The sequence below is a fragment of the Clarias gariepinus genome, chromosome 1 (genome assembly GCF_024256425.1).
Source record: "Clarias gariepinus isolate MV-2021 ecotype Netherlands chromosome 1, CGAR_prim_01v2, whole genome shotgun sequence".
NCBI lineage: Eukaryota > Metazoa > Chordata > Actinopteri > Siluriformes > Clariidae > Clarias > Clarias gariepinus.
Genome location: NC_071100.1, coordinates 46,829,970 through 46,848,697, shown reverse-complemented (window position 1 = coordinate 46,848,697; position 18,728 = coordinate 46,829,970). Strand labels below are relative to the sequence as shown.

Here is an 18,728-nt window from a genome sequence, read left to right as displayed (position 1 = left end):
TGTAAAAGGCATGACAGATGTCTTTCTTTATTGGTTTAGAAATGTCATTATTTATTTTTGCATTGGATGCGAAGTCCATTATTCAAGGCTGGGTACACCCTGGACAGGGTGCCAATACATCGCAGGGCACACACACATACACTACAGGCAATTTGGGAACGCCAATTAGCCTAACCTAATAGGAAACCCACCAAGCACGGGGAGAACATGCAAACTCCATGCACAGAGAGATGGGAATCGAACCCAGACCCTGGAGCTGCAAGGCGACAGTGCTCACCACTACACCACCGTGCTGCTGTTTATAATTATAATTGTCAAAAACAAAAACCTAAAATCTGCAACTAATAATTAATTGACTTTTGTTCTGTCCCCCAGAACATGGAGGTGCAAGGCAACAGTGCTCAGCACTACTCCACTGCGCTGTCGGATCCCGTAAAACTGCGAAAGAAAAAAAAGGCAACATAAAAACAGCTTGACATCCTCTAAATCCATAATTCGGTCACAGAAATTGTAATCATATTATTTTTTTAAATAAATTATATTATATTTAATGTAGACTGATAGCTGACTAACACTGAGCTTTATAGGTCACTTAGAGTTCACATGAGCTCTGTTTAAAGAGCAAGGATAAAATGCAAGTTCATACTGCCACCTTGTGGCCATTATAGGAAAGACAGCTACAATTATATATTGTACATAGACAATAATAAAAATTAAAAATAAAATAAAGCACACACACACACACACACACACAACATTTTCAACATTTTCAGTTCAGAACATGATCCATCAGACATGTAAATATATCTCAGGACTGATTTAAGATGCCCACAAGAATCCTGTTTTATTATTATTATTATTACCGGTCCCTCTGGAATATAGTTCTATTTCTATTTCAGTTGTTGCCATGGGAATAGTTTTAATTTCGTCCATATGTCTGTGGGAAGGCCTTGCATCACATCTCTCTCCTGTCCTGTCCAAAATTAAATTACAGGATAATAATAATAATAATAATAATAATAATAATAATAATAATAGACTGTCAAACCAATTAAAAAAAGTCTGTTTGCATTATGCATTGTCTAACTATAATGTCTTGTTGTATAGGAGGAATGAAACACTTCAAGACATGCTGTTTGTCATGAAATAATCCACCTTGGATTGGAACAGGAGCTCAGGTGGTCAGTTCAACATGTTTTGACAAAAAGTAATAGACAAATAAAAAGGGCCTAGATAAGGACGTGTAGAAAAAGTCTCGGTGAGAAACAGTGTAGAAGTCCGTCACTGCAGGATCAGTACGCGAGGGAGGTCTAACGCCGTTATTTACGAGCAATGTCATTATTTACAAAGCGATGCCAACTCGAGAACTCAGATTAACACTGACATCTGTTATCAGTTCTTTGCACTTTGGGCTTGATTATTATCAGTCGAGGCCGATTTGGTGGCCGGGCCACCACACTGTGGAATCACTCGAAATCCCTTACTGCACCTTTAAAAAATTAACTCCGCTTCACAATCCCACGTTTTTTATTTGCAATGTGGTCGTTTTTAAGTTCGCTCTGTGCGATCTAGCTGCGCTCGAACGCTTTGTCGTCGTGTGCCGGGGTTTGGACATGCTGAGGCATCACGAGTTGCGAGTGCTAATTTGCAATTTCAATGAGGAACATGTGCGAAGAAGGATTATCTTCCCAAGGATCCTGTTGTGAAGCTAAAGCCCAATTCGAACCGTGTTCCACCAGCAGGAGATGATTTCATAATTCAGCCTCCATTTCCGCTGTCACTCTTTGGTGCCCCTCAGAGTCTGTTTACTGACTAATCATTAACCAAGAAAGAAAGATATTATCAGGACGAACTATTCTGCTTGACCCAAAAGCTGATTTTGAAATTTTTCGTCTCTTCCTGCTTTAATGATGCGTCTAAATTTTTATTTATATGCTTTCTCTTTTTTAGCTCTTTTTCCTCAAACCTGGAGTCAAGACACATCTTATAAACCCAGGGGTAAGACGAATAGGAGAGAATCACCTTTTTTTTTTTTTTTTATTAACCAAATTTTGTTTTTCCAAAAAATTTATTTTAAAATGTTTTTTATTTTATTTTTAAATAAATGTTTTTATTTTTAAATAATTTTTTTTTTATTTTAAAATATTTCTTTTATTTTAAAATAATTTTTTTTATTTTAAAATAATTTTTTTTTTAGAAAAGTCTGGGATTTCTTGTTTGTTTGTTTGTTTGTTTCATATAAATATATGTAGATGATTTACAAAGAAATGTTACACGCATCCCATACACATTAAACATCACTATAAGAACACAATTTTATTTATTTCAACCACTGGCCAATGGCTGTGGTATAAGAGGGGGGAAAAAACGTTTTTCACAATTATGTACAGTAGGGTTGCACTACAATTAACTTCATTTTGACCTATTAGTTGTCAGTATTAATATGTGCTATATTAAAGATATACAAGGTGCAATCACACCTACAGGTTGTCTTTGTGTTACTGTCTTTATTGCTGCTGGATATCAGGAATTTCCTTCGGGATCAATAATCTATCTATCTATCTGTCTATCTATCTATCTATCTATCTGTCTATCTATCTATCTATCTATCTAATCCTAACCAAGTACTGTTGCCAGATTGAACTTTATTCATCTCCAGCCATTTTTCACCCTCAGATTTTTACCTGGCTCTCGGATCCTCGGTCGAGTTGCCCTGTTCAGACAGAAAGACTAGCGGATCAGAATGGAGGCTAAACGGCTCGTTCCTGGTCTCAAGCCCTTCTCTTCTCTTACACAACACCAGCCTTGACAATCAGGGTCTCTACACATGCCACAACTCGAATGGAGAACTCGTCGAAACAGTACGACTGCAGCTGGGCTGTGAGTAGAGAAACTGTTAAATTTGGTGAAGACTCTTTCCATAAATGCAGACAATATTTACTTTGCTTAGATCACAGTATGTCAAGTGCACGCCTTACGAGGCTCTGTGAATGAACTACCGTTACTATAGAAACGATAACACATAAATGTAAACCTTTGCAGCTGGAATATCGGTCAATGCTGCTGTTAATCAACAATCAATCAACACCTTCAGCGTCAAGCCAATCGGATTGAAAAATTTAAGTGTAGTCTCCTATAATTTGTCTTTTCCATCATTGACTTTCTGCTGATTAGGGGGCATAAACTTCTGATTCATATTCTGCAGCCATGATTTATTTGTTATAGATGAGTTATTATAAGGTTTGTTGGCTTTAGTTGGTGTTAGGTTCAAATCATCTAACCAGTGAATGTTTTTCAGCATTGTGTTTAAATAAAGTCCTTTGATTATATTTTTATTTTATTTTTATACGTGTGCAACATTCTGTCGTCCCACACGTCAGCTTAGGTGCATCTAATTTTGATCACAAATGCAGGAGGATGCATACACGGTACTACAAAAGAGATTTTGAAGCTAGACTCATTATTTGCTGCTCATTACTGCTATTATTGTTATTCCTTATTCATTCATTACTGTACTTAAGTATTTTTTATGTATCTGTACTAGAGTATTTTCCATATGTGATCCTTTTTACTTCTACTCAATACATTTCTTTTATGAAAAACCTGTACTTTTACTTAGTACACTCTAAACAGAGACTCGTTACTGATGGGGTTAGCTGACAAAGAAATAAAAAGTTTATTGATTTTCTAATCAGAACATACAGTTGTTTTTTTTTACGCCATCGCTCACACCATATAACAACCGAGGAACATGCCATGTAGGGGAGACATGAACAAAATAATTCTATCAATCAGATCAGTTCAAGTTTATGGAAATGACTGGCAGGTCATTGTAAAAGCATTGATTGATTAGCCACCCGAAGTTATTGACAGTTACCTGGGCAACGGATCCTGTCCAGTTGGTCTCAGGATTGCCGTGCTTCTCGAACACACACACACTTAAGGTAAGGTTGGCTAACTAGCAAGCTAACTAGCTGACATACTGACCAAAAGAGGTGTGAATTGTGTATTTGGTTTGTGTTTCACACCAATAACAGTGTATATATTTTTTTTATAACAACCTTATAATGTTCAATTCTTGTTTATTTTGTCAAATCAATGTACTTTTATGTTATGCACATTAATGTTATCAGCAGCATCAACTTTAATTATGTTTAAAAAACTGATTATAAGTCATTCAATAAAATAGACATCCAGACATCCAAGTATTTTGCTAAACTTGTTAATTATTGAACTCAGGTGTTTTAATTAGGCCCCTTATCCCCAGTATGTATTCACCATACCAATACATCTTAGACAATGCTATGCTTCCAACTTTGTGGCAACAGTTTGGCGAAGACCCTTTTTTATTCCAACATGACTGTGTGGAAGAACTTGACTGGCCTTAACACAGAGCCCTGAAGTCAACACCATCGAGCACCTTTGGGATGCACTGCAATAGAGATTGCGAGACAGGCCTTCTTGTCCAATATCAGTGCCTGAACTTATAAATGCTCCATGAAATGAATAGGCAGGAAATCCTAAGAAAACACTCCAAAATCTTGTGGACAGCCTTCCAAGAAGAGTGGCAGCTGTTATAGCCGCCAAAAAGAAACTAACTCCATATTAAAGTATATGTATTTGGATACAATGTCATTGCAGGTTTAGCCAAATACTTTTGACCATACATTTTAGAGCACATACCTAGTATTTCAACTTGAGTAATAATTTGAACTGCTACTTCTCCTTGTAGTAAAGTACAATTTCTCGGCAAGTACTTTTACTTAAGTATCGAGTTTGTTGTGTACTTCTGCCACCTTTGGCCTTTATTACTGGACTAGAATTTAGCATCACTTTTACAGTGCAAAATAGAGAGTGGGATCACATGGTGATCACCCCCAAAAAAAGTTGTGGAAATAAGTGCTTTATACCTGATTATATATATATATATATATATATATATATATTTTTTTTTTTTTTTTTTTTTTTTTTGATTAACATAGATGCTTAATGCATTCTCATGTTGCATAATATGCTGCATAATATATTTTCCAGTGTTTAAGCCTGGTCAAATTATTTATTTCATCATATTTTGCAAAGTACAGTACTGTAGAACATTAGAAAATGGCCAACAGGTAAGTACAAACAATAATAAGAACCATGTGAGTGAGGTGAAGGTTAAAGCAAGGATCAGGGTTATTCTTCATGTCTTTTTCACTTTCATTCATACTTTAAACAATTCCTTTTATTAGAATTTGATCCTAGGATTATAAATGTCCCCTGCAGATTCTCCATCCCAACCAGATGTCCACTGCTGGTCTCCAAGTTACCCCCTAAAAGCCCTGTGCTCATGGACTCTGCCTCAGGACCCGCTGCTGCCGACCTCCTACGTCGCAACCTACAGGTAGGGTATGGAACACACAACTGTGTTGTGTTGAACCAAAGTGTTGGTTGATTCACGTATGATTAAGGTTCCTTGTGGATCATGAATTTATTCAGGCGTCTTGAAGAGATCTATTCATGCCAGAGACAGAGTGAACAGGACAGGCAATGTGTTCTCGAAGAACTAGAGCTCTTCTCGAATGTGCCGTACCTGGTTAACATCACAGCTGTCAACGCTCTTGGGAGCGCCAGCCGTGTCCTGCCTGTCATTTTCGAGGACATTGGTAACGTTTGCCTTAGTCTTAATCTAGTTCTAATCTCATAAAAACCTTTGTGTAAAATAATCGATTTTCTCCATAAATACTATTTTTCTGTGTTTGGTTAAATTTTGACTTTATTACTAAGCCAATACAAAAACAAAGTATGAGTACTGTATAGTCAGATGCCCAGAACATATATTGACCACTTTATTAGGAACATCATGAGATCGATGCTCATTCATGAGAAAAGCCAGTTTGGCTCTGATTGGTAGAAATGGCACACTACGATAAACACCTAATATGTTGAACCCTGAGGCAGGTCAACTAGAGCAGCAAGAGGACCACATCAGGTTCCAGTCCTGTCAGTCACGTACAGAACACTTGATTTGATGGTGTGAAATTGAGAAAACATCATGGGTATACCTATTAAAGTGGCCAGTTGGTCATATAAGTGGAAATTGGCTTTTGTGTTTGGTCCGCAGTGAAGCCTGACCCCCCAGTTAACGTGAAGGTGAGGGCTTTACCAGGCAAGAAGCTTCACGTCCAGTGGGCTCCTCCACCAACATGGCCAGATCCTGTGAACTTCCCTCTGAAGTACAAAGTGCAGTTCCAATGGGGAAACTCTAACACAGCTAGCATTGTGAGTCACAATCAAAATAAATAAATAAATAAATAAATAAATAAATTCTTGACGAGTCATACTATGGCTAAATCTCCTTTATTTAATTATGTTTTTAGCACTGTTAGCATATACTGTAGGATTATAATTTAATTCTTTCCTTGTGTGTCAAATTGCCTTCACGATTAATAAAATATCTTTTTATTTTTTTATTTTTTATTTATTAACAGTACTGTTTACCCAAAATGCTAACCATGCTAATAAATAAAAGTGCTGACTAGTTAGTATAATGACCATTATTCTCATGAACCCATAATCACAATCTAATCTGACTACTTTTAGATCATTTTTATATATTTATATATTTCTGACAAACATTTCACTCAACTAATAAAGATAACCAATGTTTTAATTTCAGTCTTTACATATTAGCACTGTTAGCATTTCTTGAGTCAGGTATACTGTAGCCGCCTAGCTTAATCCTAAAAATGTTTTAAAAAGCTAGTTACCATCAATAATACATTCTCGGGAAAAAGTTTTCTACTGATGTAACCACTCCAGACAAAAAAAAAAAAAAAAAAAAAAAAACTATTTGGTACCTTTATTGCCAAGATAATGTGCACTCAAACATGCCTAAATATAAACTAGCTTTTCTAAAAACTACAATGTTAGCATATTCTATTCTGATGAGATGTACTGTGCTTTTATTACAACACGTCTATCTTCCATTACAGATGGGTCCAGTTGAGTCAGAAAGCATAGTCCGGAGTGGAATCCTGGCCGGACGGACGTATCATATCTGTGTATCTGTGATGGACCTGTTGGGTAACGGTCAGAGCAGCGAGTGGAGCGACACCGTGAACATAACTTTGCCCAAGAGCTGACCCAATTAAACCCAAGAGACAAAGCACATCGATAATGTATCTGGTCACGAACCACATAGTCTGTGAACGCAAACCTGAAAGACAACTTAAACCTCTACAGTACTAAGATGTTTCATCAGATTGGCGAATTTTTGAATAAATAAAATTAAATGGGGAAATAAAATGCTTTTGCAACACTTGTTCATCAGACAGTCAAACCATAACAGAAAACTACAAGTCAAATCCAAAATTATAGGGACCCTTAAACTGATTTTGGTAGTAATAATAATAAGAAGAAGAATGCTTGTTCTCTTAACATATGCAATACCATGCAAAAACCTTTCTTCATATTAAATTAAAGTAAATGATGTAGATTCAATTTATAAAAAGGAAACAAATGTTTTTCTGTGACAGGCTGCAAAGTACCTAAGGATACTTATTATTATTATTATTATTATTTAATTAATTGTTTATACTGTACATTATAACAACTTCAGCAGCAACCTCATTTCCTCACTCGTTTGTTCCAACCACTCTGCATTCAGCATCACCAGTATATTAATCACCGGCCTCATCATCTGTCATCATCTGCACCTGTTTCTCTCTTTTTCATGTCTTAAGTTAGATACTATATTCATGCTTGAATGATTCACAGGTCAAAAATATTCCTCTGAAACTGCTCAGGTATAGGAAAGGACTGAAAACAAGAGCTAAAAAGTGTTCCAGGAAGAAAAAAAAAAGAAAAAAAAAGAGAAAAGAATTCAACATAACACTGAATCATGTTACTTTTGACTATGTTACAGCAAGATGCTCAGCGCTGTTCTTTTCTCTAGGGAAAAGACTTACGGATAATATAGTATATACATAAAAAGGTGGCAATAATTTTGAAGTTGCCATCTGGTTTCATATGTCAACTAAGGAAAAAATATGTAAATAATTCACATATAATAAAACATTTCTTCATCAATTGTTATTAAGCAATAAGTAGTTGTTAATCAGTCAGTTAATTCGACGACAAGAGGTGTGACAAACTCTGAATGCCGCACCCCCATGCTGAACGACGGTGGCCTGGGCAGATGTGCTGTCACTTTCTCTGGGAAGTAAGTGCCCGGGCTAGGCTTGCACATGGGATCAGTGGGGATGTTATGACGGCTCTGGAGGGAGAAAGATGGCTGCCTGTTCATGTAGACGCTTGGGTCCGTTCTGTTGTAGTGAGCCGGCCCTGGGGTTGCTGCCAGGTCCTCGGAAGATGCCCCGGCTTTCATCCGGCAGGACATGGAGTAACAGGCGCTGGAGGGCTTGTTGGGAATACGTGAGCCCAACAGGTTTGGCAGGGTGTAGCGGTTGGGGGCGGGCACAGCGTCCACGCTTCTATAGCGTGTACGGAATCCCATGGTGTGGGACGGTGGACGGCGATGCAAGTTAACCGGAGGTGCTTTCTCCGGACTGTAGGCTCCTGGGCCCGGTGTTTGGAGTGTATTGGCTGGAAAGAGACAGGTTGGTTATCAAGTAACAGTTCGCAAAAATGACCTTAGCACTTGCTACTGTATAATTGGAATATGACTACTTTTCCAAAAAAAAAGCGTGCATCACCTCATCATCATTTGGTCTTTTCTTTGTACTCCCACATGACACCAGCATTTTGAAACCAATTACAAATAAAGACAAGCCATACTGTAGCCTTGACTTCCTATCAGAAAGGAAATTGATGAGGAGCTTATTCTTCTCACTAAACCAGAGGATCATTCTCACCTCCGGACTTCCTTCTACCCAGCATCGAGTACGACGGAGTGCCATCTCTCCCGAAGCGAGTGATCTTGCTGTCCACGTGGTACCGAGGCCCAGGACTGGAGTCTTCAGACAGCACTACCCAGAATGCATTGAGCCAATGTGTAATTAAAGAAATAATGTTAATAAGAGTACTTAGCAGGGTTATATAAAAATATGGTAAGCATTTTTTTTCGTAATTTTTTATTTATTTATTTTTAAAAAGTTGAAATTAAGAGTTGTGTTTTTTTTATGTACACAGCACCTATTTTCACTTCTTTGGTAATTCGAAAGCCACACACACAAACCTAATATCTTGAATGACACAGCTCCTTATTGTGATTGGCTGGAGGCTGGTGGTGTTGTCTTTGTGTTTGTTTCCTTTTTGAAATGGGGTGCCGCTGTTTTACCCCCAAACAAATATTTTTTTGTAAAAGCACAAAAAAATATATAATTTTTTTATAAATAAATTAAGATTTCCAGATAAATCCATAGCCATTTTTGGTAATAATTCAATTATTTGTCACATATACCTTATAGCACAGTGAAATTATTATTTTTTATTTCCAAGTTAGGAATCTGGGGTCAGAGCGCAGGGTCAGCCAGGAGACAGCACCCCTGGGGCAGCCTTGCTCTTAACCCTATCTGCTCCAGGGGTGCTGTATCCTGGCTGACCCTGAACTCTGCTACGTAATTTACTGTGCAATGTGACAAATACAAATACATGTTACAAATTGAACTGAATCAAACTGAAATATTATTATTATTATTATTATTATTATTATTATTATTATTAACTGATGTACAGTACATTGCTAAAGAAACAAAATAAAGAAATATCAACTCCAAACATAACTGAAAATAACTTTTTCTAAAAAGAATAAGGTTTCTTTTTATTTGTGCAAAGCTTCCAGTACAGATTTTTTTCCCGTTTATAATAATTATAATATTTTATAATATTTATATTTATATGAAATAGAATAGGAGAGAAAACAAGTGTCAAATTATTTCATGCTAAAAATCATTTTTAAAAAGTTTAAATCTTAAAAAATATTATATCAGAAATATTAATATAGTAAAACTCAACAAATTCCCAGATAAAAACCTGAAATGTTTAAATCACCACTTTTTTTTTTTTTTATTAACAAGCAACAGCATCAACAAGCCCAAGCTAGCTTTTTTTTATTATCCCCAGCAATGCAACAAGAATAGGGTGAAAGCGTTTCACTGCTGCCTATTTTAAAGTCTAAAAAGTCCCAAAAATGTATTACAGAGTTACACAGTTTCACAGTTGTAAAAATGTTCTTTCCTGTTTCGGCGCCCTGTTGCAAGCTGATATTACAATTTGTGTGATTATTGTATTACACCATACAAAATAAACATATCACTATGGTGTGCACTGTTTAATTTGCCTCCCCTCTCTATTATAAGCAAGGTTGTAACGACAGTTTAGATATCGGATGCCGCACCGGTGTAGTAATCCATCTCCATAGTTTACGCAGGGAAAGTCCAAGCATGCCCGGCAGTTATGATGAGCAGGAAGCTCTTAGCTCAGCCTCATATAAATAGCAGTGTGATGGCAATGACGTGAGGTCTGATTCCACTTACTTTTGCTGCTCATGCGGCGGTGAAAGGAGTACGCTGGACTGCTGGGCTTGGTGTAGTCGTGGTTTATGTAGCCGATGGTAGGAGGGAGAACATATCGCCCTGGTCCAGGCCCTGAACAATAATAATAATAATAATAAGGAAAAATTTACGCATAACAGCATATATAACTTTAGTTTTCCTTCTGAGCAATGAGGCTACTTTTCTAGCCCCCAAACAAATCTCTACTTTCTCATTTCTTTGTCATGTAAACTACTTCTTATTCACTTTTCCAAAATTATAATAATAAACAGGAAAATTCTTCCTATAAAAAAGTACAATATATAGTGTAATAATTGACACAAAATATTTTATGCCGTCAAAGATTTATCTTAATTTTTTTTTGTTGCCTTAAACCTCTTTCACTGATAATATAATTTCCCTCCAGTTGTAGTTTTGTTTATACTGTATATTTATCCATCAATCATCTAGAAACCTCTGGAGTCCAACTAGGGGCCGTAAAGGCCAATGGTGATTACCACTGTATTTATTTTCATTTTACATCTGTGGAGGGATCTCCGGTCAACATTTACATGCACATTCACACACTACAGGCAAATATTGAAACGCCAATTAGCCTAATCTGCATGTCTTTGGACTGTGGGAGGAGACCGGAGTACCTGGAAGAAACCCACCAAACATGGCAAGAGACCCAGATTCTGGAGGTGACCAACCAATAAGCCACACATGCCGCACATATGCACCAGCACTTCAGTCTGTTCAGCTATACACCTTTTATTCGAACATTATAATTAACACCCCTGCACTGCATTTATTGTTAATACTTCATTGAACGTTTCTGGAAAATGAGGTGAGAAAAGCATTTTTATTTTAAGGGGCTAAAAGAAAAGCAAGTCCTTTATCCATTGTTTTATGTAATGTTTAGTAGCTGCGCTAACAATAGCAGTATCCCTGAGTGACATTAGCACAGCGGATACAGCCTTAAACACAGAGATGTAACACAAAAATACCACAAGCAGCAGCAAATTAGCCCCAGAATCTCTAAAGACAGAAAAAAATATTTAAATCTAAACAAAGAGAATGTGTTTCAGGGTGGAGATTTGTGAGTGTTTTGAGGAAGCTAAAAAAAATGGCCGCCAATGCTGTCCTTAGCAACACTTTTACAGAAATAACAGCAGGTCTGTTGGAGACATCGAGGCTTCGGCTAACCTGAATGATTCTACACCGCTAGCTGCAAGTTTCACTACATGAATCTAGAAACATACAGGGACAAGGATACTTCTTTAATTTGAGGCTGTAACAATAAAAACACACACTATGAATTCAACAATATAATGTGTTTTCACTGGACGTTACAAACAGAAAAACTATCAAAAGTCCTTTTTTTACTACTAGAACACTAGCCATCTAATTCAAGGATACATGAGAGTAAATGTATTTTTAGCCTAAAATTCAGCCACATGTGCAAAACAGATTGAGTCCTGAAGAACAGCTGTAAAAAGCCTCGCTTAAATCCTGAATCCTAGCAAGCCATGAAATTTCATACTGCTCCAAAGGAAAAAAAAAAAAAAAAAAAGGCAGCCTAGGGGACAGCCAGGTGTCCCAGCGGACTCATTTTAGTGCTGCTTTATGTTTCATAGTTGTTTCCTTTGCCTTAGATTCATGTTTGAGTTTCACAAATTGTGAACACGCATCGCCTGAGGAAACTCGTAATACTTTTTGTTAAAGAAATACACACACAGTCTGCCCAATATCTAATATGTTTTTTTTTTTTCTGGAGTATAGAACAAGCATTAACGGCTTTTATGTAGACAGCACCAAAATGCATACATTGTTGTTTAGTTTGTTTGGTTTTATTTTATAATATATCTTCATTATTTAAAGAATTAGCACACACTCATAGCCGTAGAAAGCTTTCAAACTTCTAAATTACTTCTAAATTATTTTTATTCCATTAAAACTTTCGAATTTCCGGCTTCTGATTAGCTTTTTGATTGGGTAAAGCTGCTTTGCTATAAGCGCTATACAAATGAGATTGAATTGAATTGAATTGGCTGAGAAGGCGCCTAATGAATCTTTTATAGGCAAATGGTTATTTAGCATTTTTTCAGACTGAGTCCTTAGTGTCAGGTTTTGTTGCAGTAAAAGCCAACGTTTCAAAGACATTTCGCATTCCACATGCAACTATAAACAGATAAAAATTACATAGTGTTATCCTTATACATTTACAAATTTATGAAAACATAACTGAAATATGTTAGTTATTTTAAATACTAAACAGCCTTATACATACATTTACAATTTTCTGTAAGCGTAATAACTAAAATATGCTAGTTATTTTAAATACTAAACAGAATATATATGTATCTTATATCTAGCAGATGATCCTACCTAAAGGTTTATTTTTTATTTTTTATAGCAAATAGAGGTCCTCATGAACTTTTGTGACTGGTACACATCACATGGACCAACAACATTCAAGCAAGCTGATGTTGTCTAACCCAGAGTGGGAATAAGTTAAAAATAATACTAATATTTTAAGCCATTATCCAGCCCTACAATTACTAAAAATGTAATACCTTAATAGACCGGAAGACCAAACTTGGGTGGTTTCTTTAGAAATGTGGACAGCAGGGTGCTTGTAACATGACCAGTCTTTGGTATTCTGTCTTTTAGCCTGAACATGGGCTTAGGATTAAACCCTGATGCATACCTGACTCAAGTTTCGCTATGTTTCACATGTTACTCAAACTTAAATCTGAAAGATTACTTTTTGCCAAAAATCCAATAAAACCAGATCCCCTAATATAATATATCCTTTTCACCTAAAAATACAAACATTAATGCAAATAAGAATTCCTCATAAATTAATAACTTATGCAACATAAGGTGTAGTACATATTAAATATGTTTGCTTTAAGGTGACTGAAACTAATAGAGAATTTAGTTTTATTGTAAAGCAAGAGAAGAAAGAAAATGGAAATTTTCCAAAGAACTCACCCCTCTCCCGACCAGCAATGAGAGGATGTGGTCTTGTCACTTCTTCTGCCATGGGGCGCTTAGTCTCGGCTCACAGAGACGATCCTCGTATCCAGGTCCGGCACAGGTTAGAGATTCAGTCACACACACAAACAAACCAAGAGGGCCAACAGTGACCTGAATTATAGATGATCATTACAAGGTTGAGAAACTTTATCCTAGTCTGAGCAATAGACACATCCAGGAACAACAATAAAAGCAGTTGAAGAAATGTAAGCAACTATGAAATAATTTGCAGAACCCATTATTTAACGATGGGTCAAGAATTAAAAAACTAGCCAGAATTTAAAAAGAAAAGAAAATCACAATAAGTTAAAAAAAATTAAATAAAATTAGCTAGCTATTTATACTGTATATCCAATACAATTACACATTCCTATGATATTACAGATATATTACAGGCTTTGTCATAAAACAAATATACATATTATTTTTAAAATTATTTTACTACTTACTTATTTTTTAAATATACTTTTAGTATTTTTTTTCTTTTCTTTTTCCCCTCAGTTGCTGTGTCTGTACACACACTTCAGCACTGTGGATTCGGATTGCAGCTCACGAGTATCTCTCGTCTCGAGTGTCGCTTAAAAGAAGTGCTTTGTTCATGGCTCCGGGTTACTTGATTGGATTAAAAACATGGATTTCATGTCACAAAAGCAGTTAATTTATGCCAGAAAAAATGCCTTGATTTAAAAATATATATATATAGAAATGAAAATTGAAATGATAATATGCATTAAGTGAAGTCATGATTATTTTTATAAACATTTTTGTTGAGATTCAACATATTTTTATTTAATTAAAATGGAATTTACAAATAATTAGCAAAACTAATAAGATTATGAGATTATGCTGTCAATTTATATTGGTAAAAATGAATCAATTAATAAAAATATTAAACAAGTTCACAATCAAAACATCACATTTGAGTGCCTTTAATGGTCTTGTTACTTTGTAAAAGCTTGTACAGCAAATATTTGGACATTTTGTATATAATTTCTTTTCTGTCAAAATAAACTGGATTACCTGCAACTGGTCAAATGTTATAACTTTGAAATTAACATTTAATGTAAAAAAAAAATGTATGGTCTAAAATGACTATTTTCTTCTTTATTTTCATTATTAGCATGCAAGTGAAACATATTAAAAACCTTCATGTTTACAACTTCTGAGCTACCAAGTAAAAATTATATTTACAATTTATCATAAGTAAACCAAAATAAACAGGACAAGATTACTAGTTAACGATGTAAGATGTAAGATGTAAAATATATATGCTTTCTGAAAAGTCACATTAAGTTTCACATATGAACTGAAAAAGTTTTATTAACAATTATGAAAATTAAAATAAGTAAATTTAAGTAAATATATGAATATATTATTTCTCATCATAATGTTTTCAAGCTACAATAATTATGTAGGGGTTTTATCATTATTTTTCTTTAAATATTTATCTGGATTTGGTGTTTATTATTGTTAATAAATATTTAGTTGCTTCATAATGATTTATAGTATTTTAATACATAGGTTGAGCATGGCATGATAATAATTTACCAAGAAATTACTTACAGCACTTATCATGCTGGACTGTCACATATTCAATGTTTGTCCACCTAATTATTCAAGAATTTGGGCTTCATAGAATAAATATCCTAATATTGCAGAACATCCCGTATGTAATGTAGCAGAAGAGGCACTGAAGTACTACAGCAGAGTCTATAGTGACACTGGAACAACAGGACGGACCCCAGCAGCGCATTAAACATTAAAAGCCACTCCAAAGTGAGACTCATTCCATTTAATTGGTGGGTTCCTTTACACAAAATGGAAACAGCGATGACATACAGGATTAAAACATTCCCAGATAGCAGATGAGTGATGGCACAGGACCAGCCTGTGTAAATTATTGCTTTCATCTGGCCACCATTCTGCTATGGAACGATGGAATTGGCAATGCTGGAGCCTTGAGGAAACCACATCTCAGGCATGATATATAGCTTAATGGTTAGATCATGATACATTTGCAGTCACCATCACACACTGACCTTAAACCAGGCTTAGCTGAAAAATTGGCTTTTTTTTTTGAGCTGGAATGAAACTATATTCAAATATACACCAATGTTACGCAGACTGTAGACAGAAAGTAAATTATACAACCCGTTAGTTAAGGACACTTTTTGAAACGGTTAATTGCATGTTGTTGTTGTTGTTGTTTTTATTCAGAACTGCAATAATGGAATCAAACATCAAAGTATTTAATGATTTGTTTGTAAAGATAGTTGAAAATCTTTAATCGATATCTTTATATTTCATTGTGCATTTATGTCTGAGAGTAATGTCACAATGCACTTAACCCCTTTCAATTTAAAAACAAATTAGCATAACATGTCCCGAATTTTGCTCTACACAATATTATTTATATATTGAATAGTAAATTCACAATTAGTTTGCTAAATTAGCTAGCTACTGTAGTTACGTTTTGTAGTAAATTAGCTAGTCAGTTTAATTTTGTAGATTAATTTGTTAATTTACTTAGCTAACTACAAAAATTTTGCAAGTAACATATGTTAAGTATAAGCAACTTCAATTTCCCCTTAATTATTTTTATTTCCTGCTAATTTGCTGTTATTCGTTTTTTAGTTTTTAGTTTACTCATTTCAAGCTTGAAATTATTATTACATTGTATTGTAATTCAATGTATTTCAAGCATTTATGTATTTCAAGCATTTATTGCTAGAAATAAGCAACATTACATGCAATTATTAGTATTTTATATTCGAAAACATTTCCTTTTTTAAAGACACTTAAACTAACCTACAGCTAGCTAGTATATAAGTGTGCATAATTTGTGATCTGTAAGGGAAGCCAAGGTATTTAGGGTGAATTCCGCCCTAGTATTAGCAAGATAGGCTCCAGATCCAGCAGAAACCCGGAAAAAAACAGAAAATGCTTACAGAAAATCTAGATAAATTTAATCCAAAGGAAATGAAAAAATGAGCTATCAGTTTTATTTATTCATTTATTCATTTTGGTAGAACAGCTTTCTCCTGCAAGCCAATCTCAAGTCAAAGCCTATATTACATCAACATGTGTCTAAAACACTTAATTCTTTCCATTTGCGACTCTGTGATTGAGAAATACGTTCCTTGAGTTCAGATTGCTTCACAACTTTAAAGAAACTCACAGCTCTATTGACCATCGATAGAGAAGGACCATCATAATGTCTGTCTCTGATTTGTCCGTTTAGGTGATCATTAATCTGCATTTATTTTACTTACTCGCATTTCTTTGTTATTGTTATTTCCAGTAGTTGCCTCATGTACCATTTGACTATCTTCTACGTCTCGATGAATGTATGCTTAGTCGGTGCTTGCTCATTCCTATCTCCATCTATGTCTCAATTGTTTCTTAATTTCATTTTGCAGGACTTTGGCTAACATCTCAATACTTGAAAGTAATCTTATTTGGATTTGGATTCACTTGTAAGTCTTGTGCTAAATAATAAATATGTTAATGTTAGATGTGTGAGTAAGTATTTATTTAAGTAAGTATTTGTGTTTGCATAAATTACATTAAGAATGTAACAAAGATTTCCTAAATTTTCACTAAATAAATGCTAATTGGAAGATGCTATCTTCCAATAGCTAAGTTATTGCTAAGTTTTTAATGTACTTAATATTTGCACCATAACTGGAGTAGAATGTATAGTTAAATACACACAACCATTATGTGAGTGATCAGGTTTAAGATAAAAAAAAAAAAAGCTTTGTAGTAATATGATGTGCTAAACCTACTTTTTACACAGTAATGGCTGTATCAGTTGTTTTATTAAACAATAATGATATTATAAACAGATCAAGGGACCATAATTTCCATGTATCTTCTTTCATTTGTGCAGGATTATTAAAATGTATTTTTGTATTTTTTTTTCATGACAATTCTCACAATTGTGTCATGCAAAGATTTATTTTTTTTAATTTTCTTTTCTTTAATATTTAAAAATTGTACTACAAAAAAGGAAAAAATACAAAAATTGTCCTTGCTTAATGTTTACTACAATTTGTACTACTACATAAATCATCTAATATGAATCCTTTTGTAATTTAAAATTCTACAATGTTTTCACAACAAATAATATTATCAGCAAAACTTGGAGGAAAATGTAGAATTTTAGAGCATAAACATACTTTGATAGTATCTATAAAAAAGAATCTGAAAGATCTGAAAAAAATTGCTGGTAAAAGGGATTTGGCGTCTCAAATTTGCTAGGATTTCAAAATAAAAACATTTTGCGCATTCACTAAGTAATCAGTCATAAGGAAAATATTCTGCTACACTGACATCCACAAAATTTGACAATATGTACCTTAACTACTCTATGTACGACTAACTACTGTAACGAATTAATTAGCAAAATTTACCTAGCAAGTTAAATGAACAGGTTAATCCACAATATTTTACTAGCTAGCCAATTATGTACAAGTAAATTATTATACAATAAATACTATTCATTATTCTTTTGGCAAATAACTTTGCTTCTTTCTAGAAATAAATGTGTGAAATTAATAGCAAAATTATCTTCAAGGAGGATACATGAATAATTAATGGAATTAATGAAGATATCTAGAAATTAACTTAAATATTTATATAAATTTATAAATTATATAAATAATTTTATATTTGTTAAACACAAACATTAGTTTAACAAGCTTATAAAAATATAAAATCTAGCTAGATAGCTAATTTAGTGACTAATAACCAAACCTTAACTTACCAGCTAATTTAATGTACAATAATGTGCAATATGTACTAGTGAGCTTATTCAACAACTAATGTACAAACCTTAATTCGCTAGTTAATTTTACAAAGTAAATTATTACTAGAAATAAATGTTCGAAATAAGCAAAATTACCAAGAACTAGCAAAATACAATAATACAAAAGCATTAAATGTGTAAACACATCTGGAAACAAGCTCAATAAATTAATATTTGTTACAAAACCTAACTACAGTAATGTATAATAAGAACTTAGTCAAATTTCACTAGCTAAAATATAAATATCAAACCTATTTAATTAGATTTGTTGGATATCTAATTTCTACATAAAAGGCAAATAATGTTTCTCATCCAATCGGAAACTCCAGCAAAACAGCATACCAAAAAATAAGGAAATTTTTGAAAATTAGGAAAATAACATATAGGAAGAAGCTTTT

General features: G+C 34.3%; 2 protein-coding genes across 2 annotated transcripts; one reads left to right on the top strand and one right to left on the bottom strand.

Moving 5' to 3' along the window:
• The first annotated feature begins 1,568 nt into the window (after positions 1 to 1,568).
• On the top strand, positions 1,569 to 7,524 carry ebi3 (Epstein-Barr virus induced 3). Its single transcript, XM_053501839.1, has 6 exons — positions 1,569 to 1,998; positions 2,677 to 2,880; positions 5,266 to 5,383; positions 5,479 to 5,645; positions 6,104 to 6,261; positions 6,975 to 7,524. The coding sequence occupies exons 1-6, from the start codon at positions 1,908 to 1,910 to the stop codon at positions 7,122 to 7,124; spliced, it is 888 nt and encodes a 295-aa protein (XP_053357814.1). The 5' UTR covers positions 1,569 to 1,907; the 3' UTR covers positions 7,125 to 7,524.
• A 482-nt stretch (positions 7,525 to 8,006) lies between these two features.
• Positions 8,007 to 13,527, bottom strand: odf3l2a (outer dense fiber of sperm tails 3-like 2a). The gene is made up of 4 exons (XM_053504412.1): positions 13,476 to 13,527; positions 10,479 to 10,589; positions 8,856 to 8,969; positions 8,007 to 8,586 (listed from the first exon to the last, which is right to left on the bottom strand). The coding sequence occupies exons 1-4, from the start codon at positions 13,525 to 13,527 to the stop codon at positions 8,099 to 8,101; spliced, it is 765 nt and encodes a 254-aa protein (XP_053360387.1). The 3' UTR covers positions 8,007 to 8,098.
• Between the last annotated feature and the right edge of the window lie 5,201 nt (positions 13,528 to 18,728).

What these genes read in the sequence shown, in the direction of transcription:
- ebi3 (XM_053501839.1), top strand. Translation starts at nt 1,908, where the DNA reads ATGATGCGTCTAAATTTTTATTTATATGCTTTCTCTTTTTTAGCTCTT. An exon ending in TCCTACGTCGCAACCTACAG is followed by an intron (nt 5,384 to 5,478) that starts GTAGGGTATGGA and finishes GAATTTATTCAG; the next exon opens with GCGTCTTGAAGAGATCTATT. An exon ending in ACTCTAACACAGCTAGCATT is followed by an intron (nt 6,262 to 6,974) that starts GTGAGTCACAAT and finishes CTTCCATTACAG; the next exon opens with ATGGGTCCAGTTGAGTCAGA.
- odf3l2a (XM_053504412.1), bottom strand. Translation starts at nt 13,527, where the DNA reads ATGGCAGAAGAAGTGACAAGACCACATCCTCTCATTGCTGGTCGGGAG. An exon ending in CATTGCTGGTCGGGAGAGGG is followed by an intron (nt 10,590 to 13,475) that starts GTGAGTTCTTTG and finishes ATTATTGTTCAG; the next exon opens with GGCCTGGACCAGGGCGATAT. An exon ending in CCGCCGCATGAGCAGCAAAA is followed by an intron (nt 8,970 to 10,478) that starts GTAAGTGGAATC and finishes CATTCTGGGTAG; the next exon opens with TGCTGTCTGAAGACTCCAGT.